We start from the raw sequence: 27,897 nt of genomic DNA on the forward strand, positions 1-27,897 counted from the left end.
AACACTTTCCTGGGGCAGAACTAATGCTGTTTGCTGTTGGGCCCTCATATGTAAGTGGAATGTCTTCCAGAGGCAATGTCACTGAACATACAGGAGCAGCTCTTCTCCCCCTGCCCCTTTTTGGCTGATTCTCTTTTACAGTGACAGGCATATTTTGGTCTTCTGTATCAGCTGCTTGTTTACTGTCACATTCAGTGAGTGTTTCAGGAGAGATGGTTTGTTTGCTTCTACCTCTCCTCGGTGGGTTTCCTTTTGCTATCTTCTGTCTTTTTGGTGGACTGTGCTCTAAAAGAGGTTGCTCACTTTCCAAGGGCATCTTAGGCATTTCATCAAGATTCTCTTTAGTCTGAGTTTCTTGCAAAGAACATTTTCCTTGGGTAGAACTAAAGCTGTCCACTGTTGGACTCTCTTTTGTAAGAGCAACGTTTTCCAAAAGAGGTGATATCTGGCATTCAGGAACAGCTCTTCTTCCCCTGCCCCTTTTTGGTCGATTCTCTTTTACAGTGACAAGCATATTTTGGTCTTCTGTATCAACTGTCTGTTTACTGTCACATTCTGTAGTTGTTTCCTGGGAAATGGCTCGCTTGATTCTTCCTCTCCTGGGTGCTACTGTCTGCCTTCTTGGTGGACTATGCTCCTCAGGAGTTTGCACACTTTCCAATGGCACCTTTTGCGCTTCATCAGGATTCTCTTCATTTTGAATTTCCTGCATGCCTGGCTGTGACGCAATGGAAGTACTCTTTTGTTCTTCATAAGCACCATCCTTATCTCCAAGCATATGTTTTTCCCCAAGTGATACAGAATTATCACACAGAAGATGAACTTTCATCCCTTTCCTTCTCCTAACATTATTTTCTTTAACATCTGTTGCAGTCTTTTCCAAAACCTGTGTTTTAGGTGTTGTGTGTCTTAGACTTTCCTTTTTAGCCTCATTAACATCTGTGTTTGTTGTAAACAATTCTGCTTGTATTGAAGCAGCCTTTCCTCTTCTATTTCTTTTAAGTATGACATTTTCAGCGCTTTCCACTCCTGAAGTTTCAAATTTTTGGTTTTTTATTTTGTCTTGTATTTCTGCATTTTCTTCTAATTCTAAACTTGCCTTAGTTTGTTGAGCTGCCTTTCCCCCCTCACTTTCAACTGCAGATGTGTTGCTTTCAGATTCTTGCTTTAGATTTATTTCAGTGATGTTCTGGTCAAAGTTTTCATTAGCCTGCACACAATTGACTGATTCTGCTCTCTGGGTGCTGCTTGTATGCCTCTGTGTATTTTTTGCATCATGTTCTTTTACGGATCTGGATTCATCAGCTTCCCCTCTTCTAGTTCTTCTAGCTGAAGGCAATGGTCCAATGATTTCTATATCTACTGCCCCAGAATTTGCAACTGTTTTTTTCACAAAATCAATTTTGTGTCCGTTTTCAGAGTCCATTCCCTTTAGCTGATGGCTTTCTGAAACACACTTTATTTCAACAGGTTCTATCACTGCTTCTGATTTTAATTCACTAAATGTGTTACATGCAACATGTCCCAACTTGTCTTTTAATTCTGAAATATTTTTACTGTTGTCCTTTGGTTTTGGCAAAGGAGATATTCGTTTAGGTGATGATTCCAGTTTTGCTTCTTTATTTTCACAGTCATTTCTCATGGACTCTTAAAAAAGAAAAGCACATTCAATGTTATTTCTCAGGATATGGTGATTGTGAAGAGTAGTAAACACACTTATTAGCCAAGAAGTCCCAGAGGAATACTACATTGCTTCATAAATTTGCTTTTATATTTTGCCACGTGATATTTATATCTTGTGCTATTAATCATTCTTAACTTTAACAATACACCACTATTTGCAGATTATGCCACTTTACAGTGCTTTCCCAAACCTTCATATTCCAGAATCTCATAAATAAAATTATTCAAGTTTTGTTGTAATTATGAAGAATGCTTCAAGATGAATAAAATGCAACCAAGTTAAGCACTTCTTAGCCACACATAGCCTTAGAAATACTAAGTTACATTTAGAATGGGCTCACGATTTCACCTAAACATTACTTAGTGATGGGTTCTTGTAGTCCTATGCTGGAATTCAAATCCAATGTGTGCCGTTAGATGAGCCCTGGCTTGTTTGTTCAAAAGAACCCTTTGCACAGAGCTCCCACACTTACAACCTAATGTGCATTATCTATACACTCAAGAATCAATGTGTAAAAATCATGCAAGTCAGCTTCATCCATTACCCTTTCAGATATTCTAAAAAAGGTGAAGGTAAAGGACCCCTGACAGTTAAGTCTAGTCGCAAACGACTCTGGGGTTGGGGCGCTCATTTTGCTTTACTGGCAGAGGGAGCTGACGTTTGTCCACAGACAGTTTTTCCGGGTAATGTAGCCAGCATGACTAAGTCGCTTCTGGCGAAACCAGAGCAGCGCACAGAAACGCCGTTTACCTTCCCGCCTGTTTATCTACTTGCACTTTGACGTGCTTCCGAACTGCTAGGTTGGCAGGAACTGGGATGGAGAAACGGGAGCTCACCCCGTCGCGGGGATTCGAACCGCCAACCTTTTGATCGGCAAGCCCAAGTCTTAGTGGTTTAGACCACAGCACCAGCTGTGTCCCATTCAGATATACTGCAAGCATCAAATTGGAACACCAGTAAAATAAGGATCCCATTTTCAATCAGTCGCTTTCCTATTGCCATTGTGTGCTTTAGGACATAAGGTGCACATAAAGCGGTACAATGACAACAGATTTCGATGCCCACACATTAAAAAAATTAATCTCTATAACTGGACCTAATTAATTCGTTCCGCAAGTCTCTTCGTCTTGCGGTTTTTTCGTCTTGCGATGCACGGTTTCCCATAGGAATGCATTGAAAATCAATTAATGCGTTCCTAGGGAAACCGCCTTCAGACCAGGTCCGGGGACAGTCTGTCCCCGGACCTCTTCTGAAGGCTGGGGGGGGGGTACAAGGGCTTTTCTTCCCACCCCCAGCATTTTAAAAAACCCTGGGACAGCGGAGGACTTCTCCGCTGTCTGGGGCGATCTTAAAATGCTGGCGGGCGGCATTTTAAAATCGCCCCGGACAGCGGAGGACTTCTCCGCTGTCCGGGGCGATTTAAAAGCCCCTGGGAAGGCAGGCAGGGGGGACAAAGACTTTCGCCCCCTGCCCGCCTTCAGAAGGTGTTCCCGCCCCCCGCCCCGCAACAGCGTTCCGAAGTGGGGCGGCTGGGGCAGGTGTCCCCGCCCCCCCTCCCCGCTTCGGAACAGCGTTCCGAAGTGGGGCGGCTGGGGCAGGTGTCCCCGCCCCCCTCCCCGCTTTGGAACAGCGTTCCGAAGTGGGGCGGCTGGGGCAGGTGTCCCCGCCCCCCCTCCCCGCTTCGGAACAGCGTTCCGAAGTGGGGCGGCTGGGGCAGGTGTTCCCGCCCCCCCCTTCGGAACAGCGTTTTAAAATGCTGGGGGTCGGGAGCGAAGCGCTGCCGACCCCCAGCATTTTAAAATCTTCCCGGGACACGGGGAGATTTTAAAATGCTGGGGCTCGGCAGCGCTTCGCTCCCGACCCCCAGCATTTTAAAACCTCCCCGGGACACGGGGAGATTTTAAAATGCTGGGGGTCGGCAGCAAACGCTTCGCTCCCAACCCCCAGCATTTTAAAATCTCCCCGGGACAGAGACTTCTCTGCTGTCCCTTGGAGATTTTAAAATGCTGGGGGTCGGCAGCGAACGCTTCGCTCCCGCCCGCCAGCATTTTAAGATCGCCCGGGGCAGGCGGGGGGAAGGCAGGCGGGGGGGAGCAAAGACTTTTGCCCCCCGCCGGCCTTCAGAAGAGGTCCTCTTCTGAAGGCCGGCTGTGGGCGAAAGTCTTTGCTCCCGACCGCCAGCATTTCCCTATGGGCTTTCGTCTTGCGATGCAAGCCCATAGGGAAATTCGTCTTGCGAAGCGCCTCCAAAACAGAAAACCCTTTCGTCTTGCGGGTTTTCCGTCTTGCGAGGCATTCGTCTTGCGGGGTACCACTGTAGTTTGTTTGCAATTGGGAGCAAGGGAAAACATAACTATTAAGAATTCATTCTCTTTGCTTGACTGCTCCCCAGAAGAACAGTCTTATATACAGTGCAATCCCAGACTACAACATCACACAAGATTTTCAAACATTAATGTTCATGGCAGTTTACAGCCACATGGTAGTTTATCACCCATTAGTCTGAACAAACTGTGATAGCTGTTGATGATGTATCAATTCCTCTTCCCGCTAATGATTTATTACATGCTACCTTTACAGATGGGGACACGGGTGGCGCTGTGGGTTAAACCACAGAGCCTAGGACTTGCCGATCAGAAGGTTGGTGGTTTGAATCCCCGTGACGGGGTGAGCTCCCATTGCTCGGTCCCTGCTCCTGCCAACCTAGCAGTTCAAAAGCACATCAAAGTGCAAGTAGATAAATAGGTACTGCTGTGGCGGGAAGGTAAATGGCGTTTCCATGCCAGAAGCGTCTTAGTCATGCTGGCTACATGACCCGGAAGCTGTACGCCGGTTCCCTCTGCCAATAAAGCGAGATGAGCGCTGCAACCCCAGAGTCGGTCACGACTGGACCTAATGGTCAGGGGCCCCTTTACCAAATGCAAGAGAAGGTACCCATGCTGAAAGATGGCAGCAGGAACACAAGAAGCCCTACCAATGTTGCTGGAGCACATGCCTTGGAAGCAGAGCATAAACCCTTTCAATAAGGACTCATTTTCTCCAGGGAAGCAGAAATGAACAGATACTAATGGTCAGGGGTCGCTTTACCTTTACCGATTAGTAGGCAAAGAAAGAAAGATGCCATGAAGACATTTTCAACTTTAAATTATACTAGTATTCTATAAATCTATATTGCATGGTTCAATAAACCCACATACATTCTTGCAATAGGGAAGCGAGCACCTATGCTTCCATGTAAAATCCTGATTTCCTTCCCAGTCTCCAAGAAGTAAGATTCTTTCACTCTGGCAAGCTGTGCTTCCGTAAAAAAACGCAGCAACTGTCAACAAAAATCAGGCAGGAACAGAGGAACTACACCTCTTTTCTTCTCTATATTGAAGTATAGAAAATTTAAAAATATAATGAAGAGGGAAGGTTCGGACCTGATCCCTGCATCAAGTCTTGATTGGGCCCAGTGCTAGCCAATGAAAGCTGCAAGACTGGCTTGGGATCCATCAGTTCTGGGCTATCTCAGCCCTACCCCTTGGAACACCCTATTTGTGGCTTTCTGCTGGGAGGGGGTTCTCTGACTGGCTCAGCATGAAGAGTAGGGCAGCGGGACACCTGTGCTCAATTCAAACCCCCAGTATTATATATTTTGAAACACTTGGGGAAAGGGCCTTATTAGGGCTCTGCATATATGCTGCTACACTACAAGCACTGAGTTCACTACAAGATCTCACTAGCTAGTTCGAATGATTTCTAACTAGAAATGGACCTTCAGTACCCAGCATACCCATTTTCCCCGTTGCTGAGAATAGCAAAACAGAATTAAGCAAATCTAATCTAAATTTAAAAACCCATCATTGTGGGGTGGGAGAGGGCGGAATTAAAAGACTAGTTCATAATTAAGACTAATATGAGTTTGAGAAATTACTAAATTCACATGCTTCCAGATTAAACAGGTAAATAGGGATTTTAGCAAAAGAGCAACTTTCATTCGGGGGCATTTAAAACCAGTATTAGTATGATGAAATGACTGCGTATTTTTGGACCATTATATGATGGTATCACTACTGTATTACACTTGGTTTAGATATTGACCTACCTTTAAAATAATATCACAGTGCCATCTGTTGGCAAAACTGAGAGTTGGTAAATTGGCATGGATAAAAATCTTACTATAGTCAAGAATGGGTAAGTTGCCAATGTTAAAAACCACTTAGTGCCTTATATTCATCACTTTCCTGTATGCATGTTCGCAATATAATTTTCTGGCAATTAGGGATTGATAAGACTGAGCAGCTTTTATTTCTTAAAGTTTTACTGTACACCTAATGCTGTACTACAGACAAACACACACTATAGGTTTTACATACAATTTAAAAAATGCTAGCTATTAAATCTGCCCAGATTTGCATATAAAAATAGTTAAATGCAAGCGGAAAGCTTATTTTGATCATGCGGTGACTGTTTCTGACTAACAGATGTGCTGTGTGAGGAAAAGCAACTAACTCCTAATCTGTTGTCACTTCCTCATGCCTGGGAGCAGAATGAACCAGAGCTAGAACTAGGGTAATCTGGATGTGCCCAAGGATACTCAATTGGGAGCTTTGATCTTAGCAAAGGCCCAAAAGGGCTTTGCAAGATTATTCTCTCAGACTGCTCCCCCTGCTCCTTGCAGGTTGTGCATTCCTACAGCTCTGAGCGTCTTGCTGGGTTCAATATCACCTAGGGTTAGTCCAGTCCTAACCTTACACTTTTAGAGGACTGGGAGCATATCAGAGTAGCATGCTGCAGTGAAACAAGAAGGCTATTGCCATCCTGCCCTGCTTGTGGGCTTCCCATAGTGATCCGGTTGGCTACTCCGGGAAACAGTATGTTGGCCCAGAAAGCCTTTGGGTTAGCTCCAGCAGGTCTTCTTAAAAAGTTAACAAAACAGCACCAATCTATTTTATCCTTCCATTCACAGTTCTGTGGATCAAAGCCATAAGAAAGTCTTATAGCAAGTGCCATCTTAGGATGTGAACTTCCTCATGTGATAGGATAAATATATCTTAAGATGGCACTAGCAGCCAATGGTTTTTTACGAAATATACTTGGAACTTTGTGACATACATGCACTTTCTCCATTACTACAGCTTTATCCTTGCAAAAACATAGATACGTTGAGATATATTGACTAGTTGAAGGGCACCAAGTAAGATTCATGGATGAGCAGAGATTTAAACATAGGTCTTTCTGGCCCGTCACTGACTTAAACAGAATGCTACTTTGTACAAACTAGGTTTGATTTTGTTAGAACAGCATGTGTTTGTTTCAGACAGTAAAACCAACCAAGTTCTTTATATGACCAATCCAACCATTTTCCATGGGATGCAAGTGAACTCCTTATAGGCTTGCAAAATATTTGGTACTGTACAAGAAAAAAAAATCATTTCACCAAAACACTAACAATTTACCTGTAAAACTTTCATTTAAGTCATCATGTTTCTTCAAAGGATAGTTGATCATCACTTTAGGGACTTGTACAGCAGCATTCACAATACTGGTATGAGCTTTTCCAATCACAATTGGAGCAGGGGAATTTGCATATCCTGTAGTAAAGTGACCCTGGACTTTTCTTATTGGCGTTTTTAGCATGGAAACATTGTTCTGAAAACAAAATATACAATTAAACCTTTGAGTCTGATCACTGAGGCTCAGAGTGCATGTAAGTCCTGGTGCTCGCAGCTCAATTACCATTTACTTCAAAGTTGGATACAATTCTGAATGTCAAGTCCAGCATGCACAATAAATCCAAGCAAAAAAAAGCAGACAGAGCTTTCATCCATTTTTCCTTCTTGAAACATTTTGCTGCTTGGCAGCAGCAGAAACTACAAACATAGAGCTCACATCTGGCCAGTCACATCTTGCCTCCCCAACAACATACTAAAAATTCTCAGTGCATTGTTGCACTGTTGCTTAGGGTGGCTTTTGCCAATTCTAAGTCATTTCCATCCTTTTACTTAAGTAGTACTGAGAAAAGACTGCAAGAATAGCATGGGAAATCCAATTTTGCATATCTTATTTGATAAAGTCCATTTATGTATGTATTTAATATAGAGGTGTTTGATAATAAGAGAATAATAGTACAGAATGGTATTCAAACTGCTTAACATCCTGTAAGGCTACAAGAGTATTACACCCATATTACAGATTAGATGCTTGACAGAGTATGGCTGATCCAATGATTTCGTGGCTGAACTAAAGTTTGAACTGAACCTTCCTGGTTCATTACATGCTGTTAACTAACTACATTACATTAAGCAGCATGAATTCTAAAGGACTTAATTGTAATTGTAGTAGTTTGAATATAGAAAACTCTCTTTATTCCTAAAGTAATCAAATAGTAATTCATAGTTTGAATTATTATAATACAAGAGGAAAGCTGTGTGAAAGGCACTTGAAAACTTTTCACTTGTGGCTACATTTCCTCTCCACATATGTATCTTCTGGCTCTTTCTCTCATTGCAAAAAGCTAATATTACGTTGGAAATGCTTTAGAAGTGTCTACCCATTTACTTTCAGGATACTGGGTACTTGGTAATTGTTTGACAACAAACAGTAAGATGTAGTCCTGTTTCTCAAGCGGAGATCTGCTTTGCATGTGCGCAGACAATGTTGGCTAGAAGCCATTGTTCTTACAGATCATTCAGCCTGTTTTACTTAACCTACAAGCTTTTAAGTAGCAAACACAGCTCTTAAAACATTATTTCTTTTTGCTTGTGGCCCAGTGTGTGGGCAAGCCACTTTGGTTTGTGGACAAAACATGGTCTTGCTCCATCTACCAGACATTGGCTGCCTTTCTACTTGCTCTCATCATGCACCTAGAATTCATCTCCATTCATTTTACCATATCCTCTCTCAAAAGAAAATATGATGCATACTCATTAACATTAGCAACATCAACTTATCCATAATTTTCCCAAGCCTAGTTTTAACCTACTTTACAAACTGCTGTGCTTTATATTACTCATATATACTCCAATGTGGTAATTCAGGCTGGTTTCATTATCCAAAAGGCATGCACACCAAGAGAACACATCTCCAAACTCAGAGTAGGGGGAAAGAATCTGATCTGCACATTTGCTCTGGAATTCCATGCAATTATTGGGGGGGGGGGGCAAGGTGGAGGACATTTGAAGCTGCCTTATACAAAGCAGAACTATTGGTCCATCCATCCCAGTGATGTCTATTCTGACTTGGTGGAATAGATCTCAAGTTGTCTAGAAGTGCCAGGGACTGAAACTGGTACTTCATGGATACAGACCATCTATCAAAAAGCTAAAGGCCCTTCCCATCCCTGGTTTCAAAGAATTCCAGACTCTGGCATTTAATGACTGGAAAATGGAATGCTTCAATATATTTACTAAATGCAGGGTATTAGTTTTGATCACTGCTAGAGAATTACCTTTGATGGTTTTGTTGAGTTCTTCTTGGCTGACCTCTTCTTGGCTGATCTTTTAAGACCACATTTTGCAGCACTGCTTACTTGAGATTTTGGAACACCCTGTTTCACTATATCTGCCCAAGACTTTGCAACTGGAATGATAATTGTTCAAGATTGCTAGTTATTTCTATGCTTAAAACACATTTTTAATAAAACCAACATTTTCTAGATTTGTAGATTCATTTGTTCTAATGCATTTTTAAGCCAGGGTTGTCAGCCTGATGCCCATGAAGGCTTTCATTAGTACCTCTGGACATGTGCCAATTCCAAGCTTTATTTTTTTAATTAAAAAACCCACAACTGTCTAGCCCTCCCACAAATAGGGGACAAAATGTGCATGTATCTTCTAAGCCAGTGTTTCTCAAACTTGGTCCCATCATCCCTGACCACTGGTCTTGCTAGCTAGGGATTATGGGAGTTGTGTGCCAACAACAGCTGGGGGCCCAAGTTTGAGCAATTTCTGTGAAATGAAATTGAGTGTGGTGTGACCACCTTGTATATTTGTCCTGGTACTGAGTAATGTCCCGTTACAGCATTGGTGTTATCTCCACAATCAGGATTAGTAGGACCTAAATGACTTCCCATGGTTAGCATAAGATTTGAGGGTGGCTCTCTCTCTAATTCTGTGTTAGACCATACTCCTTATTGTAGCCATTTGGTGTTAGGCCACACATCTCTCATAGTAGCTATTTTGTGATGGGCACCCTCACTCTATCAAAATTCAAACTGTGCCCACTGATCCAAAAAGGCTGGTAAACCCTGCAGTCTTTTAGAATACTATATGCTGTATCTGATTGTTTTGTGGAACATCAAAAGACACTAACAAAGCAATAATGACAAACCTATCAAGTTGGCTTTGGAAGCCCCACTTTGCCTTTTAGAGTGAATTACACCCATTACTCCACTTCTCCTACACAAAGAACTTCTTGGAGTAGCATTTTTGCTCCTCTTTGTTGAACGAGCAGCTTTGCATTCTTGAACAGTAGGTTCAGATGTCTTTACTTCAGTGAACTCTTCTTCATCTCCGTTCATCTGACTGGAAAGAGCATCCTGTTCTTCTGAAGGTGGGCTGGTAACATGAGAAACTGAAAAGCGACCTCTTCTTTGGGGTGCATCAAAAGAAAAAGTGGCTGGGGGCGAAGCAACCGGAGACCTGCGTGCTGGAGGCGAGGCAACCGGTGACCTGCGTGCTGGAGGTGAGGCAACTGGAGACCTGCGTGCTGCGGGCGAGGCAACCGGAGACCGGCGTGCTGCGGGCGAGGCAATTGAAGACCGGCGTGCTGCGGGAGAGGCAACCGAAGATTTGCGTGCTGTGGGCGAGGCAACCAAAGACTTGCGTGCTGCGGGTGAGGCAACCGGAGACCTGCGTGCTGTGGGCGAGGCAACTGGAGACCTGCGTGCTGAGGGTGAGGCAGCATTCTTAGATGAACTATTCTCATGCTGAACCCCTTCAGGGAAACTCTGTAGAGAAAGAAGAGGGATTTTTTAAAAAGTTAATACAAAGAACTTCTAATGAGATATCAAATGTGGCATAGCACATAAGCAGAACTTAAACTGAGGAGACCTGAATTTGGGAATCTAGTGTACCACTTAGGTTTACAACCGTATCATACTGCAGTGGTTGAATAGATAAAATGTTCTCTATGTTGTCCTGAGATCCTTAGAGGAAGTACAGGATAGCAATTTGAAGTATAAATATCCACTTACAGATTTCAGTAGTTGCCCAGGAACTAAGTAGTTGTAACTGGTACTTCATTCAAGTGCATCTCCTTACTATAACATCTGCACAAGCTGGTTTGTTAAGACAAATTATTTTGGACATCTACATTGGCAACCGTGCCCCTATTATCTACAGAAAAGCATGTGAAGTTAGAGCTACATACTTTGACACACAAACTGTTAAGTGCTCCTTTTCAATTAACCTTTCTTTCTTGGGTAAATAGGGATAAGAAACCTTTTGGTGTCCTGCAGGTAGCAGGACCCCCCTTTGGCACCCATGAAATACCTCAGTAAGTATCTCATCAAAAATCCACAATACATAAGAAATAGCTTGCTCTTCTTGCTCAGTTTGTTTGCACTTAGCCAGCTACACCTATGAACATGTCCACATGTCACTGGATGCCAGGATTAAAGTATAAAGAGCTTCTTCCTGGGAGAGAATGCAGTAGTGGTTGGTGCATGTGCTCATGTCTTCACTAATGGGGTGGCATGTCTGCATCATTCTATAATTATGTCTCTTTTTCCATACTTTTAGACTTAGCAGCCATTTTATAATAAAAAGCTAACCCGCGGCAGCCATTTTGTGATTAGCAAGAACAGCACTTTCTCCAAATTTAAGATGGGCTCACTGGTTCAAAGTTTGGCGACTTCTGGCCTAACTCATATCAGCTCCAGTGAGTAGAGCCAATGGTTAATGATGATGAGAGCTATAATCCACCAAAATCTGGAAGGCCAGACACATGAAGAGGCCTAGGAAGAAACCACACAGACACACATCATGTCCTAGCCCAGAGAAAAGGAACCTTTTTGGATCCACAGGCCAGTCTAGCAGGCCAAATTTTACAAGTGTGCGGGGCCATCCTCCTGCTGAAATCACAAATGATGTCAAGGGATTTGGTGCTCTGAAACCCCAAATTTAAGACTTCAAAGCACTAGCAGGCAGCAAGGCACTGTTAAAAGCGACGTGTTTTTCCACATCATTTCAATAGTTGTTTCTTTGTAAATCCAGTTGCTGAAATGAAAGGAGGGACATGACACCTGAACCAAGTAGGAACATCTTCGCTTTGCATCAGCCACTGGGTTCCTGCTTTGTGCACTGCTTCAAAGGCTCCCAACAACCAGCTGATTGTTGGGTGCTTCGGAAGGGACTTAAGCTGGTTTGGCCAACTGCCTCCCTCACTTGTGGGCCAATGGGGAAGCCTGTCAAGCCAAGATTGGCCTGCAAGCCAGAGGTTCCTCAAACCTGTCCTAGCCCTTCTCCTTAAATGAGAGCTTTCCTCCTCCTTTTTTAAAGGGCACTGTCAAGCCAAAATTAAGAACTTTTATTCAGTGAGAATGCACTGCATTCATTCAAGTAGACATCTTTTCTGCTCATTTCTTTTAAATAAGATAAAACACTTATCTTTGAGAGGCCTTCCTCAAACGAAGCACAGGACAGCACACAACATGATAAAATGAAATACAATCACTACAACTACTAAATAGAAAAACCACAATACAGAACAGTAACATCAAACTACTTGCTCCAACCCACGATGGAGTCATGTTGTCCCTTGCTGCAATTTTATTTATTTTTACTCATAATCCAACTTTTAATAAAAATGCCAGTTCTCAAGAGTTATTGTACAGCAGGTGAAAACAAGGGAGTGGGGCTAGACCCCACTCATCCCATGGTGGAAACAAGTCTTCCCTTGCTAGCATTTGTCAGGGAACAAGACCTCTGAAGCAAATGGTCAAGCAACTGGAACTTGCTCAACCCACGCTGGAAATAATATTTCCCTGCATTCAAGATCATAAACCTGTCTCAAGGACACTTCATTTACCCTGACAACTTCTGAATTAAAAATTTTTAGGCAGGGATCCAATACCTACTTACTTGTAAGCCCCATTGGAAGGAATGGATAATATCCAATTATATTGTGGCATTAGAACAAATTTACTCTCAAGGGGGCCTTCTTCCCTGCACCCCAGCTCTCATGTGTCCACCAATCCTGCTTCAAAGTCTTTGGACCCTCTGGAGATTTGGTGCGGGGGGGGGGGGGGCATACAGAGCAACAGGGGAAGGAGTTTTCTTACACAATGTTGGATTTCACCCAATGGGACTTATATCTAAGTATGCATGTACAGGATTGTTAGAAACACACACACACACACACGAAGAATGAGAAACAGAAGACTTGATCTGGGTGCTTTTGAGGCATTTCAGTACAGAAAATTATTTACCTTGATTCGAGATTGTCTAAATTTCAAAACCGCTCGAGGCGAGTTTCCAAATGGCAAGCTCAGTCGTGCTGGAGTTGCACCTCTTTTAAGTGGTGAGTTTGGAGGTAAGCATTTATCAAACAGTTCAGGACTCAAGTGCCCACCAAAGGACACCCTCTTTCTCTTTCCAAGAGGCTGAATTAATATGTCAGGTTCTTCGTCCTTCCGCTTTTTAGGTGATTTCTTAACTTCTACAAAAGAGCAAAACATACCAAATTCAATATACCAAGTTACAAAGCTAATCAGAAGGTTGATTCATTTTAGGTAATTTATCTAAAAGAAAGACAGAAGAAAGTTATTCTGAATTCCAACATAAATATTTAGCTCCAATCACAAAGGGAGTAAAAGGTAAAAGTAAAGGACCCCTGGACAGTTAAGTCCAGTTGGCTTCAACTATGGAGTACGTCGCTCACCTCCGCTTTCATGCCGAGGGGGCCAGCATTTGTCTGCAGACAACTTTTCCAGGTCATGTGGCCAGCATGGCTAAACCACTTCTGGTGCAATGGTACACCATGACGGAAGCCAGAGAGCATGTAAATGCCATTTACCTTCCCACTGCAGTGGTACCTATTTAACTACTCGCACTTGTATGCTTTTGAACTGCTAGGTTGGCAGGAGCTGAGATAGAGCAATGGGAGCTCACCCCGTAGCACTGCTGACCTCATGATCAGCAAGAGGTTTGGTGGTTTCAGAATGTAAAGGTAGTGTGAGGGTTTGATTAGCTGCTTGTGCGTGAAAACGCGCTCCCTCAGAGTTTGTGCGGCCCCACAAACCTCCGTGTGTGACGGAGCTCCTCAGACATGTCTGCTCTAGTCACTAGTAGAGTCCGACAGTGGCTGCCTGCGGAAGCGTTTCCAGCAAAGAAGTTCCTTAACGGAAACGCGTCTCCTGGACTCACGGCGTGACAGTTTCCTGCGAGGTATGGGTCTCCCTATGGGAGACTCCGATACCTCCCCACTGTTCTCGCTGGAAGCCTCCCTGAGCCCTCCCTCCTGCTCGCATTCCCTCAGAGACCCACTCCTCCCCCTGCTGGTCCCTGCTTCAGCAGTTGAGTCTCTTTCATCCTGCCTGAGTCCCTCCACCACCTGATGCTCTGATGGCAGTTCCCTGACATCCACTTCCCCTCCAGGGCCCCCCTCACCCCCTCCCAATTCCTCCCCCCTGGGAGGTGAAGGGCTAAAACCCCGAAACGAATCTTCCTCATCTTCTGACGTCTCGAACAATTCTCTCCATCGATCGTCGTCCTGGCCAGCTGAATCCTCCTCCTCTTCAGAATCTGGGAACCCCTCCAACTCCTCTTCCTCGTCGGTGGTGGCAAAGTATTCCCTTCGGAACCTCGCTACAGGCTGAGGTTTACGTGGGAACCTCTGATGAAAAGTCTCTATTAAAACCTCGTCATTGACATCCTCTGCCCTAACCCAGGTGTTTTCCGACTCCGGTTCCCCTTCCCACATTACCAAATACTCTACTTGATCTCCCTTCCACCTGGAATCGAGGATCTCCGCTACATGGTAGCTGTGTTCCTTCTCCTCCATTGCTGGTCCCCTAGTGACCCTCCCCTCACTGTCTCCTCTATACGGTGACAGCAACGACCTGTGAAAAACTGGGTGCAGCTTCATGTGGTTCGGTAACCGGAGCCTGAAAGCCACTGGATTGACCTGCTGTATGACTTCAAACGGACCCAGCCTTTTGGGTCTTAATTTCTTACAACCTCCTTTGAATGGCAACCCTTGGGTTGACAGCCACACCTGGTCCCCCACCCTGATGCTTTCACCTTCCCTTCTGTTTTTGTCTGCTTGCCTCTTATATTCCTCCTTAGCCCTGTTTAAGTTGAGTTGGAGCTGGCGATGGATCGCTTCCATTTCTTCCACGAACTGCTCTGCAGCTGGAACGCTCCAGTTCTCCCCCTCCCCCCCTGGGAAGGCTCTGGGATGGCACCCGTGATTAGCCAAAAAGGGGCTCATCCCCGTGGACACGTTCTCTGCATTGTTGTAGGCAAATTCTGCCAACGCCAGCTTCTCCACCCAATCATTCTCTCTGTCATTAACATAACACCTCAAATATTGTTGGAGAACCCCATTTGCTCTTTCCGCCTGCCCGTTGGTTTCAGGATGACGGGCCGTCGAGAAATTAACCTCTACATGCAGTAAGCTCATGAGCTTCCTCCAGAACCTGGAAGTAAATTGTTTCCCTCGGTCTGAAACCACCCTCAAGGGGGCGCCATGCAACCTAAACACATTCTCTACAAACAATTTGGCGGTTTCTTCTGCTGTAACCGCATGTGAGCAGGCTATGAAGTGGGCCATCTTAGTTAACAGGTCTACTACAACCATGATGGCTGTTTTCCCTCTAGACCTTGGCAGATCAGTCATGAAATCTATTGCCACTGCTTCCCACGGTCTCTCAGGTGTGGGCAGTGGTTCTAATAAACCAGCCGGCGCCTGCCTCTCCCCCTTGGCTCTTTGGCATTGTTCACACCCTCTCACATACTCCCGCACATCTTCCCTGACCTTGGGCCACCAAAATTCCCTGGTAACCAGCCACATGGTTTTGTGTTGCCCAAAGTGCCCTGCTGTGGGGCTATCGTGCAGCTGCTTGAGTACTTTCTCCCTCAATTCCCCTTCAGGTATATATAACGCTCCCTTATAATACAATGCCCCATTTCTCTCCTCAAAACCACCGGGTTTGTCTTCCTCCCCTCTGAGATCCCTGAGTTTCCCCTGGGCGTATGCATCCTGCACCGTACCCTCTACCAATTCCCTTTGCCCCACCAAAGTCGCCCCACACACCCAGCGGTCCTCTGGAATGATATGGGTTTCTTCGGGTGCTCCCTCCCCCTCCAAATATTCAGGTTTGCGTGAGAGAGCGTCCGCCCTAACATTCTCTGGGCCTGGCACATAACAAATCTCAAAGTTAAATTTGGAGAACTCTTGGGCCCATCTCAACTGCCTTTGGTTGAGCACTCGCGCCGTTCTCCAGTACTCTAGATTTTTATGGTCCGTGCACACTTGCACTTTATGTTGTGCACCAACTAGCAGATGCCTCCATCTCCGGAACGCCTCATGAATAGCAAGCAGTTCTCGGTCGTACACCGTGTAGTTCCTCTCGGATTTGTTCAGCTTCCGCGAGAAGAAGGCACACGGACGCCACTCCGACTCCTCCTTCCCCGGCTGCAGAAGAAGCACCGCCCCTATGGCTCTGTCAGATGCGTCTGTTTCAACCCTTAGCTTCTTTCGTAAATCCACATGCAGAAGTTGTTCTTCAGAGGCGAAGGCCCTTTTCAGTTCCTCAAACGCTCGCTCCGCCTCCGCCGTCCATACAAACTTCTTCTTACTGCTGAGACAGTCAGTGATGGGCGCCGTCAGATGGGCGAAGTTGCGGATGAACTTACGATAAAAGTTTCCAAACCCTAGGAACCTCTGCACATCCTTCTTGGTTTTGGGTGTTTTCCATTCCAGCACTGCCTGTACCTTGCCGGGATCCATGGCCAATCCCTTGTCTGACAGGCGGTACCCCAGGAATTCCACCTCCTTGGTATGGAACCGACACTTCTCCAGTTTGACCCACAGCCTGTTGGCTTGCAGTCTGCTCAACACTTCTCTGACGTCTCTCACATGTTGCTCCTCATTCTCAGAATACACCAACACATCATCTAGAAAGGCAACGCAATTCTTGTAGAGCAAAGGGCCCAGCACGTGGTTCATAAAAGATTGAAAACACGCGGAGCCTGCTTGTAATCCAAATGGCATAACGAGGTATTCAAACGCCCCCAAAGGGGTAAACATGGTGGTTTTCCATTCATCCCCTTTCCTTATGCGTATCAGGTTGTACGCCCCCCTTAGATCCAGCTTTGTGAAAATCTTTCCCTTCCTCACCATGGTCAAAATATCATCAATTCTGGGCATAGGGAACGCCACCGGTTCAGTCACTGCATTCAGCCGCCTAAAATCACATACAAGTCTCGGCTTGTCCGCATTTTTTTTGTCCACAAAGAACACTGGGCTCCCCCCTGCTGCTTTGGACTCTCTGATGAAGCCTCTCTTCAGGTTCTTGTCAATGAACCCTCGCAACTCCTGCATTTCCCTGTCTGACATGGCATACAACTTGCCCACGGGAAGCTGTGCTCCAGGGAGTAAATTGATCTGACAATCAAAGGGTCTATGAGGTGGTAGTTGGTCAGCTTCCTTCTCACTGAACACGTCGCTGAGATCTGCATACTGTGGTGGTACCTTCACCTTCCCCATTACTTCAGTCCCTGCTAGGGTGGCTTGGGCCCCTACTGAACCCTTCTCCCCTTTGCAGTGTTCTAGGCAATGTGCTGAACCAAAGGACACCACTCTTTGATGCCAGCCAACCAGCGGATCATGTAGAGCTAGCCAGCTCATTCCCAAAATAATGGGAGCGCCCCCCAGGGTGGCCACATTAAACGCTATCAGTTCTGTGTGCCTTGCCACCCTCATTATCATTGGGACAGTCTGCAAGCGGACTCCTCCTCCCAACAACTCCCTGCCATCAATCGTGGTCACCTGCAGGGGGTTGCTTAAAGGGATGGTCTGTATCTGGTGTTCAGCAGCAAACTCCTTGCTCATAAAATTGCAGGAGCTGCCTGAGTCCAATAGCGCCTTTATTTTTAGGGGGTGCCCATTCTGCAGCTCTAGCGACACTTCAATCACTAGAGCAGGTCGAGGAGCTTCTGGCACGGGCACTTTCACTGCTCTTTGGCCTGGCTGCAGTGCCCCAATTGTGGCAACCAGGCGTTGGCTTTTACCTGCTCCGCTCCCCCTTCTTCTCCCCCCTCAACAGCTCCCACCATCCCTTGCCATTCCTTCCTCTGGGGGCAGACTCTGGCAAAGTGGCCTGGCTGTTGGCAGAGATAGCATTTCCGGGGGCCCTTTCCCTCCTTCTTAGCTCCCTCGCTGGTTTTTGAAAATGCGCGCGCGCGCGCTGTTCCGATTTCCATCGGCTCTGCCGGCGGGAAAGCTGGCTCAGGAATGTCTGGAATGCGGAACTCCTTCCAACGTTCCCCTCTCCCTTCCCGCCTCTCCAAGGCTCTTGCCTCCTGCCGCGCTCCTATGGTCAGCGCAGATTTGGTCAGCTGATCCATAGACTCCGCCCTGGGGCTCCGTGCCAGCTCGTCTTTCACCCCCGAAGAAAGACCTTCTTCAAATAGCATTTGAACGGGTGCCGCCGATAAATCCCAACTCAGTCTGTGAATCAGCATGGTAAACTCAGTCCAATATTCACGGACAGATCGACTCCCCTGCTTACAAGCCATTAGCTGTCTGCGCACCACCCCTTCCTCAATATCGCTGGAAAACATGATATCCATTGCACGAAAGAACTTCATTGTGTCCTTTAGTATGTCATTGTGCGTTGCCATTAGGGGTCGAACCCAGTCTCTAGCCCCTTTCTCAAGATGCCCAATTACAAAAGCAACTCGCGATTCCTCATCAGGGAACTCATCGAACTGCACATTAAGGGCATATTGCATCTCTGTCCTAAAAGCATGGTAGTCCTTGGGGTCCCCCCCAAATTTCTGCACCAATCCTGGTACCTTTCTGGGGAATTGAGTGGCTCTCCCCTTCTTGTCTGCATCCTGAGCCCTTCTCTCCTCCAGCCTCGCCGTCTGCAGGGCCAGTTGAACCTCCAACGCTCGGTATCTATCTTCCAAGCTTGGACCAGCTCCAGCCCCTGCTCCTCCGGTTCCGGTTGGTTCGCTCATGATGCCTTCTCTTGCACAGGCAGCGTACAAAGACTGTCGGACTGCTATGAGGGTTTGATTAGCTGCTTGTGCGTGAAAACGCGCTCCCTCAGAGTTTGTGCGGCCCCACAAACCTCCGTGTGTGACGGAGCTCCTCAGACATGTCTGCTCTAGTCACTAGTAGAGTCCGACAGTGGCTGCCTGCGGAAGCGTTTCCAGCAAAGAAGTTCCTTAACGGAAACGCGTCTCCTGGACTCACGGCGTGACAGTTTCCTGCGAGGTATGGGTCTCCCTATGGGAGACTCCGATACCTCCCCACTGTTCTCGCTGGAAGCCTCCCTGAGCCCTCCCTCCTGCTCGCATTCCCTCAGAGACCCACTCCTCCCCCTGCTGGTCCCTGCTTCAGCAGTTGAGTCTCTTTCATCCTGCCTGAGTCCCTCCACCACCTGATGCTCTGATGGCAGTTCCCTGACAGGTAGGCTATTGTTGATTTTTGTTTACTATGTTAAATAAGCAGGATTACTTGATAGCAGGGATAGACTAATTAATGAAATCTATTGGATTTGTCCAAAAACACGTAAAAATATAAGTTTTCAAATTGCCTTGATATTGAGGTATTTTGTACGTTTACCTGCAATGACGATGCTTTAGGTTATATGAAATACTTTTAAAGTGTGAAAGCTGACATGGAACTTGCTAATAAACAATAATAATAAACAAATATTATTATTGGAACCAAATGGAGAATGAGGTATCCTATTCAAACTTGTAGTTGGCTAAAATAAGGAACATCACAGAAACTGATATAATGACCAAGAAGATAGTTAAGTGATGAAAAAGATTTTTTTCTTCTGTGAATTGGTTACTACATACTGAGTGTCAGTATAATTTGAATATTATTTATTGTTAATTCATTGTTTTCTGGAGTGATAACTAAAATTTCATCTTTTATGTATTTGCACCAATTCAAGAGCACTGGAGATTTTTTTCTGTGCATACAAAAACCTGTCACAAAAGATTGCAGGTCTTTTGGACCCCCCTGATTAACTTTTAGTCTAGGGCATGGATAGGCAAACTAAGGCCCAGGGGACAGATCCAGCCCGTGGATTGCCTTCTCAATCCAGCCCGTGGATGGTCTGGGAATCAGCATGTTTTTACATGAGTAGAATGTGTGCTTTTATTTAAAATACATCTCTGGGTTATTTGTGGGGAATAGGAATTCGTTCACCCCCCCCCCCCCATATAGTCCGGTCGCCCACAAGGTCTGAAGGACAGTGGACCAGCCCCCTGCTGAAAAAATTTGCTGCCCCCTGGTCTAGGGGGTTATTTCTGCTCCAGGTTTGTTTTGTCCTGACAGAAGACTTAACATACTCATAGTTAAAATCTGCAATACTGATTTCATATTTGTAATGTTCTATAGGGTTATACTGAAACTCCTTCTACTGCGCTCCAGTAGAAGATCCCTAACAGAAACTTAGGCATTTGTTTCTGTTTCTGTTTTGCTTTCTCTTTTCTTAACACTGTCAGGTCACATATTCCGAATAGTTTTTGTTAAACTCTTGGTGATACCAACAGAAGCCTATTTTTAAAACCATAGTCACTTTGAAACTCACCTACAGGTGGTACCTAACACCAAGGAAACTAGCGCTAATACACCCAGGAACCTCACCAAAATGCTGGAGAGGGTGCACCTCCACAGGCACATACTTCCACATGTGGTGGGAGTGTCCCAAAATCCAACTGTTCTGGACAACAGCCATACAAGAAATTTGTAAAATAACTAAGCAAGTAATAGACACCACCCCAGAATTGGCCCTACTAAACATCTTCCAAGACAACAATGCCCATTTACACCACAAAGAACTCATAACCCACCTGCTCTCAGCAGCCAGAAACACCATAACCAGACACTGGAGAGACCTGTCAGGAGTAAGCATGGACCAATGGTACCAAATAGTATGGGAAACAGCCCTACTAGAAAAATTAACTAATAAACTGAAACTGACACGGGGACAAACAGAAGAAGATGCCTTCACCCCGGTATGGCTCCCCTTTATCACACACACAGCCCAACAGGACAATGACAATAATCCACCAACAGCATACAAATCAATATGGCTAACCTGATCCAAAACACCCACCCACCTCACTCACACACGAAAACCAAGATCACCACAGCCAATCACAAGCAAACAATCACACCCTAGGCCAACCCCAACCTCTCTCACCACCAAAGGAACACAAGTGAACAACAAAAGCACGCTGACACCAAACTCTACATACATTAAACATAATAGAAACACCGCCACCCAATCCCACCCTTATCCATCTTCCCTCTCTCCACCCCCCTTTCTTTTTCTCTCCTTTTTTTATTTTTATTTTTATTTTTATTTTCTTCTCCCCCTAATGCCTCAACAAATGAAACGGATTTGTAAAAATGTTACATGGGGAAAAAATATATACGAGGCACTACACTTCTGTAAAACAAGAAAATCCTTAATAAAATATTTTAAAAACTCTTAAAAAAAAAAAAAAGTTACAGCTGTTCATGCCATCCAGCCTAGAAGGCTCCCTCCCTTCTGGCGCCGACCGAAGGGCAAGAGGCATGCTGATGGTTGGGGTGACCAGTGATTTCCCTACAGATATTCATAGAATCATAGAACTGTAAATGATCATGAAGAATCATCTAGTGCAACTCCCCCTGAAATGCAGGAATATGCAGCTGTCCCATCCAGAGATTAAACCTGCAACCTTGGCATTATCAGCACCACACTCTAACCAATTCATCCATATTAAGCATTAAATATCTGTTCTTTTTAAACATATGTCGTCCCTCCCCCCATCTTTTTTAAAAAAGGGAAGCTGGCTTATGCCAAGTCTGAAACTTCACCCATTCAGTAGCAGGGATGAGAGGCAGAATTTGGTTCAGGTCATATTTAAAGGCCTACAGAGGCAAGCATGAAGAAAGGCAGGACGATCATGGGTTCATCTCCAGATGTTTCACAAGAAAATACACGCTGCCCCCTGGTATCGACCCTGCTGCAGTCCGCTCCTCCCTTTCCCCCGATGGCATGTTGACGATAGAGGCTCCTTTGCCCAAGCCGGCCATTCAGTCTGCTGAAATCCAGATCCCTGTCACCTTTGAGGCGCATGCCCAAATCACTCCGTCAGGAGCCAAGAAACCAGAAGAGGCTCCCAAGGTGTAATTGACGGGTGGGAGTTTACCACTCGGGTTTCGAAAACGGGCAAACCCTCCTGTATCCCTTTTTTTGTAAAGACAGAGACCTCTGCAACAGCGCCACAAATAAAGTTGTGTTTTTTTAAACCCCCCCCCCAAAAAACAAAAAAAACCAAAACCATAGTCACTTTGAAGTAAATCATCCCCCCCCCCCAGTATGCCCTTAAAGAGGTCTCTTGGACCTAAATACAAGACTGATAGTCAGAAAATGAGTGTATGATGACACTTCAGTATCAAAATAGTAAGGATACTTTCTGTTAAAGTAAGATTTTAAAAACAGAACTAGTAAGAGATAAAAATTGAGAAAAATCTGTTGGGGTTATTTTTAGTGCACTGTACTTCTCTTAATCGTAGTAACCAAATTCCTTTGGTATTCATACAAGTTTTATAAATAGAATAACCAACAGACTTTGAATAAAACTACATAAAGAGAGCAAAATTACAAGTTCAAGAAAAAGTCATGACAAATTTCTGAAACAATCTCAAAATGATAGTCTTAGGCTTGTACTGCAAGTATTTACCTGACTTTCTTTTTATAATAAATGCGCTTGTCACATTCAGTTCTGAAGCAGTCTCACCCTCTGCTGGCACTGGTACATTATTTTCATGACCTGGTATATAGTGTTTATTATCAAAACTCTGGTTGTGGGCCTTCATTGTTGGTTCTTTTATTTTATCATCCTCCTCCTCCTCCTGGAGCCAGTTTCCCTCTTTTTCAGGTGGCTGGTTAGGTGTGCACATGCAACCTGTTCCAGAAGTATCTACAGGAACTTCTAATGACTCCTCTGAATTGATATGCATCTGCTCTGTAGAAAAACGCCCATTTAAAAAGTCTTCATTTTGCTTAATGCTCCTCCGGGGGCTTTTACTGTTACGACAGCGAAATGAATAGGCAATGATTCCAGAGTTTCTATCTTTTTGTGTGTTGTTCATACCAATCTCATTTGTTGCTTTCAGAGTATGCATTGGTTCTATGGCCAGCACTTCATTCTTGCCTTTTATTTTAAAAAACTTACGTGGACTAGAATAAGTTTGAAAACTCTCCTTATTAGACTTTGGTATGGACAAAATGCTTACAAATGATCTGCAAGTATCTGTTAAGTTAGCTTTGATTTCCACACCAGCTGTCTTTGTTGGCTCTTCTTCTGACTTTTCAGGGCGCCCTGCTCTATCTGCAGGTTCCAATGATACTATGGAACATGATTCATGGAAATACTTTGCACTTTGTCTACTTGCTGTTAAATCTGTATCATTACTTGCATTTTTAATTCCTTCAGTTCCATCTAGTTCATTCTCTTCTGCTTTCTTGAAATTTAACTGATTGGTGCCTTCACTTTCTTGCTTCCGTTCTGCAGCATAACCTTGAAGACCCAAAGATGATCTTTTGGATCTGTTCCTTTCAAGAGATCTTGGATTTGATATCACACTGTTTATTTCTTGACTTTTAATATAACGAGAATGTTCAAATTCATTCCAAATTACACCTTCAGTCTTCTTAGTTTGACCAGTTTCAGATATCCTGCGTGGTATCTGAGATGCAGCTTCTTCCAAGGTATCATTACCATCTTTTCTGGCTAAGTGTTCTTCTTTTGACTGCAGAAATGTTTCATTGCTAACATCTTTCTCTGCTATTTTTGTATCAGGTTCGTGCTTCACTAATTCATAAAGTTCGCTAAAGGGAGACATTTCGTTTTTCCTTTCTGAACTGAAGGTTTTGTATGTAGATTGGGGTGTGCCATACTGTCCAGTAATAAATTCTTGAATTTTTGTCTTGTCACTTTCATTAGTATTCCGATTTTCCCAGTCAAGTTTCTTTTCTAAGAAGAGATTTTTAAAAGAATACATTTTTAAACAATGTGTTCTTTAAAAGTATTTCTATTTTTGGTATAATGCTTAAGTTAGATGAAACAGTGTTACCAAATTCTACAGTCAGTTAAGGTTCTGATCATAGGGCAAATATATTTTTGAGGAATTAAGTAAAATCAACAACACCTGCTTCTACATATAAAATAAGATTTAACATAAAAGTCCTCAACATACAGCTCAGACATTCACAAATGCACTCATATGAAGCTACTTTGCAACCGATACTGAGAATAGCATGCCCATAGTGAATGGATTCTTAAAACTTATCCGTGTATGCAATAGACTCTCTCTCTCTCTCTCTCTCTCTCTCTCTCTCTCTCTCTCTCTGTGTGTGTGTGTGTGTACACTGACAAACATCAGCATAATCTGTAATATAAAATTAAGATTTATCTACTTGTGAACTCTAATCATAATCCAGAGCAAACAAAAAAAGTGGCTGTCTGAATATCAGTTCCCGCTTCTTCTCTTTTGCCATGCCTGGATCAGCTGACAATACAACCTGCAGTGGAACTGGCAGGAAATAGAACTGGAAGGGGTTTTCTCAGCCCACAAGGTGTATTCTCTAAAATATTTTGCTTCCTGTTACTGGAGAGATGGGTGGAGACAACCCATATCAAGGATCACATTCATCCCTACAGGAGAAACTAATTCACCAAATCTTGCTTCATCTGTTCCCTCCTACAGCAGAATCCCAGTAAATGCTTTGATTTCAACTACTACGTATCTGTTTATGTAGCTTTACATTTTCTTACCATTCAAGGCCTAACAGTGGTAAATAAGCTAAAATAACTACCAACCAGAAATCTGAGGACTTTTAGATTCTGAATTCCGACAGTGCAACAACTCCTCCTGTTCTTCCTGCAGAATATGAAGAACCTGTAAATTTGTACACAATGTATCAGATCAATGAATGTTTTATTTGTTTTAGAAGTTCACAAAATTGTGCCTATGGAAAGTATTACCGTATTTTGCGCCCCATAAGACGCTCCGGCCCATAAGACACACCTAGTTTTTTGGGGGGGAAATAAAGAAAAAAAATTTTATTTCCCCCCCCCAGGTGCGGGGCTGGAAGAACCAGGTCGGGGAACAGTGGGAAGGCACGCTCTGCCTCCCCGTTGTCCCCCGAGCTTGTGGGGCTGGCGATGGGGAGAAGTGCACCAGTCCCGGGAGGGCAGGCAGCTCTGCGCCGCCATCCCGAGCGGGGCAGGACTTAGCGCCCCGCTCGGGATGGCGGCGCAGACCTGCCTGCAGTCCCGGGACGGGAGGCAGCTCTGTGCCGCCATCCCGAGCGGGGCGGGACTTGGCGCCCCGCTCCGGATGCCGGTGCAGACCTGCCTGCAGTCCCGGGACGGCAGGCAGCTGTGTGCCGCCATCCCGAGCGGGGCGGGACTTGGCGCCCCGCTCCGGATGCCGGTGCAGACCTGCCTGCAGTCCCGGGACGGCAGGCAGCTGTGTGCCGCCATCCCGAGCGGGGCGGGACTTGGCGCCCCGCTCCGGATGCCGGTGCAGACCTGCCTGCAGTCCCGGGACGGCAGGCAGCTGTGTGCCGCCATCCCGAGCGGGGCGGGACTTGGCGCCCCGCTCCGGATGCCGGTGCAGACCTGCCTGCAGTTCCGGGACGGCAGGCAGCTGTGTGCCGCCATCCCGAGCGGGGCAGGACTTGGCGCCCCGCTCCGGGTGCCGGTGCAGACCTGCCTGCAGTGTGCCGCTCGGGATGGCGGCGCAGAGCTGCGCTGGTCCCAGGACTGCAGGCAGCTCTGCACGGCCACCGGGAGCGGGGCGGAGCTTCTCCCCCGGCTCCCGGTGGCCGGGCAGAGCTGTGCTGGTCCCAGGACCGCAGGCAGCTCTGCCCGGCCACCGGGAGCGGGGCGGAACTTAGCGCCCCGCTCCGGATGGCAGCGCAGAGCTGCGCTGGTCCCAGGACCGCAGGCAGCTCTGCACAGCCACCGGGAGCGGGGCGGAGCTTCGCCCCCGGCTCCCGGGCAGAGCTGAGCCGGTCTCCCGAGGGTTGCGCAGAGCTTCCTGAAGCCTGGAGAGCGAGAGGGGTCGGTGCGCACCGACCCCCCTCGCTCTCCAGGCTTCAGCGAAAGCCTGCATTCGCCCCATAAGACGCAGGCACATTTCCCCTTCATTTTTGGAGGGGAAAAAGTGCGTCTTATGGGGCGAAAAATACGGTAATTGGTTTATTTTTGAAGTAAATATTTATATGGTATCGAATAATTTAACTGAGTAGATTTCACTAGAACCCACCACCTCTAGCCTAGTTCCATTTATTCTTAAGAAAAAGCTTCAGCTGTTTATTTATCTTCACCCCCTAAACTAGGAGTAACAGCTATCTTGAAAATAATCTATCATCTTTGAATACAGTTGTTCTTGCATAATCATTAAAAAAATATGATATGAAAATGTGCTGTTAAAAGAATGCTTCCAAAACATCTATTAAAAGCATACATTCTCAGTAATATATTACTTTGGAGAGAAGAGTGCTGACATTAAAACGTTTCTGTGAATACAGTTGCCATCCACACATAAAAAAGGGAGACCCTACATCTGCAGGTAAAAAACCCACTTAAGGAGATTGGGAATATGGAAACCTATAGCTACATATTTCATTCAGTCCAGCAAAATGCAAAGGTGCATTTCCTTGTATTCATGGAGTTACCTGTAATGTTTCATTCTCTTGAGACCTGGAACTCCTCTTCCGTGGAAGTAATGAAGGTGGATATTCAAACCTGTTTAAAGGTATTAGGTAGGCTTAATATTGATTTGTTTATCCCACTGATGAGCTAAATACCCTGGCTGCATACCAGTTGTTGAAAACTCTTTGGGCTGGATAATGCAAAGAAAGCACCAGCCTTAACAGTCATAGAGCCAAACAAGAAGTGTAAGTAGCAACAAATTGAGTAGTCAGGGAGGTGAATAAAGGAGATGAGTTCTGGGATCAGGCTTGGCTATGAGACAGAGTCAGTTTTGGCTGCCTGAGACCTGACCTTTACAGAGAGCAGGACAAGGGGACTGTGACATTGCTCTTGCTTCTTGACTCTTGTGCAGCTTTCAATACCATTTCCCGTAGTATCCTCCTGAAATGACTCAGTGGAATGGACACTGGTATCACTGTGTTACTGGGCTTCCATTACTGCAGTCCTGAGAACAGCACCAGAAGAGTGCTTTATGAATCTCTGACAGTTATGTTATGGAGTACCCCTGGGTACAATTGTATCCCCCAGTGCTATTTAAAATCTATACAAAGCCACCAGAAGCCACATGGAGCCTGGACCTGTGCCCGGACACAGTGGTGGGACAGATGAGGGAAAGTAAGCTGAGGTTGAATCCTGCCAAGGTGGAGGCACTATAGGTGTCTGGATCCCATGTGCAATAAACTGATCAATTACGTGCCATGGATGGGGTCACACTTCAGCTGAATTAGCTGGTATGCAATTTGGGGGTGCTTTTGGATCCAGCTTTGTCAATGGAAGCCCAGGTAACCTCAGTAGTTCATGGATTAATGATTTCAAAGCTGGATTACTGCAATGCACTGTAAGTAAGTTTCACTTTTACTGACCCAGAAACTGCAGTTAATGCAGAATGCTGCAATACAGTTGCTGAAATGATTGGGATCCTATCAACATATAACACCTCTGCTCAGATATCTACACTGGCTGCCAGTTTGTTACCAGGCTAAGTTCATGGTGTCACTATTAGTATACAAACCCATAACAGTTTTGGACCACTTTACCTGTGGCATCACTTTACCCCATATACTCCCCATCAACCACTTCTATCGGCAGAACTGACACAGCACAACGTACATAACACTCATTCCGCAGTTACAAAACCACAATTTTTTGGTGTTGCAGCACCTATACTTTGTAACTCTCTACCTACTAATATCAGATAGGAGTATTGACTGTAATATTTTCAATGCCTGCTTAAAACATGTTTAGGCTAGCCTACGC

General features: G+C 45.2%; 1 protein-coding gene across 1 annotated transcript in view; it reads right to left on the minus strand.

Annotated features, from left to right (window-relative positions):
* Nucleotides 1-6,191: 6,191 nt before the first annotated feature.
* LOC308578143 (proliferation marker protein Ki-67-like) overlaps nucleotides 6,192-27,897 on the minus strand; it is a gene marked incomplete at its 3' end in the record, with an annotated part of 28,588 nt that continues 6,882 nt past the window's right edge. The window contains exons 5-12 of the mRNA XM_081178408.1: nucleotides 26,604-26,673; nucleotides 24,739-24,817; nucleotides 22,597-23,892; nucleotides 13,098-13,327; nucleotides 9,998-10,616; nucleotides 9,117-9,247; nucleotides 7,126-7,318; nucleotides 6,192-6,205 (exon numbers count right to left, since the gene is read on the minus strand). Of these exons, the coding sequence (XP_081034534.1) occupies nucleotides 6,192-6,205; nucleotides 7,126-7,318; nucleotides 9,117-9,247; nucleotides 9,998-10,616; nucleotides 13,098-13,327; nucleotides 22,597-23,892; nucleotides 24,739-24,817; nucleotides 26,604-26,673 (2,632 nt within the window). The remainder of the gene's footprint in view (nucleotides 6,206-7,125; nucleotides 7,319-9,116; nucleotides 9,248-9,997; nucleotides 10,617-13,097; nucleotides 13,328-22,596; nucleotides 23,893-24,738; nucleotides 24,818-26,603; nucleotides 26,674-27,897) is intronic.

Source organism: Podarcis bocagei (genome assembly GCF_964188305.1).
Source record: "Podarcis bocagei genome assembly, chromosome: W".
NCBI lineage: Eukaryota > Metazoa > Chordata > Lepidosauria > Squamata > Lacertidae > Podarcis > Podarcis bocagei.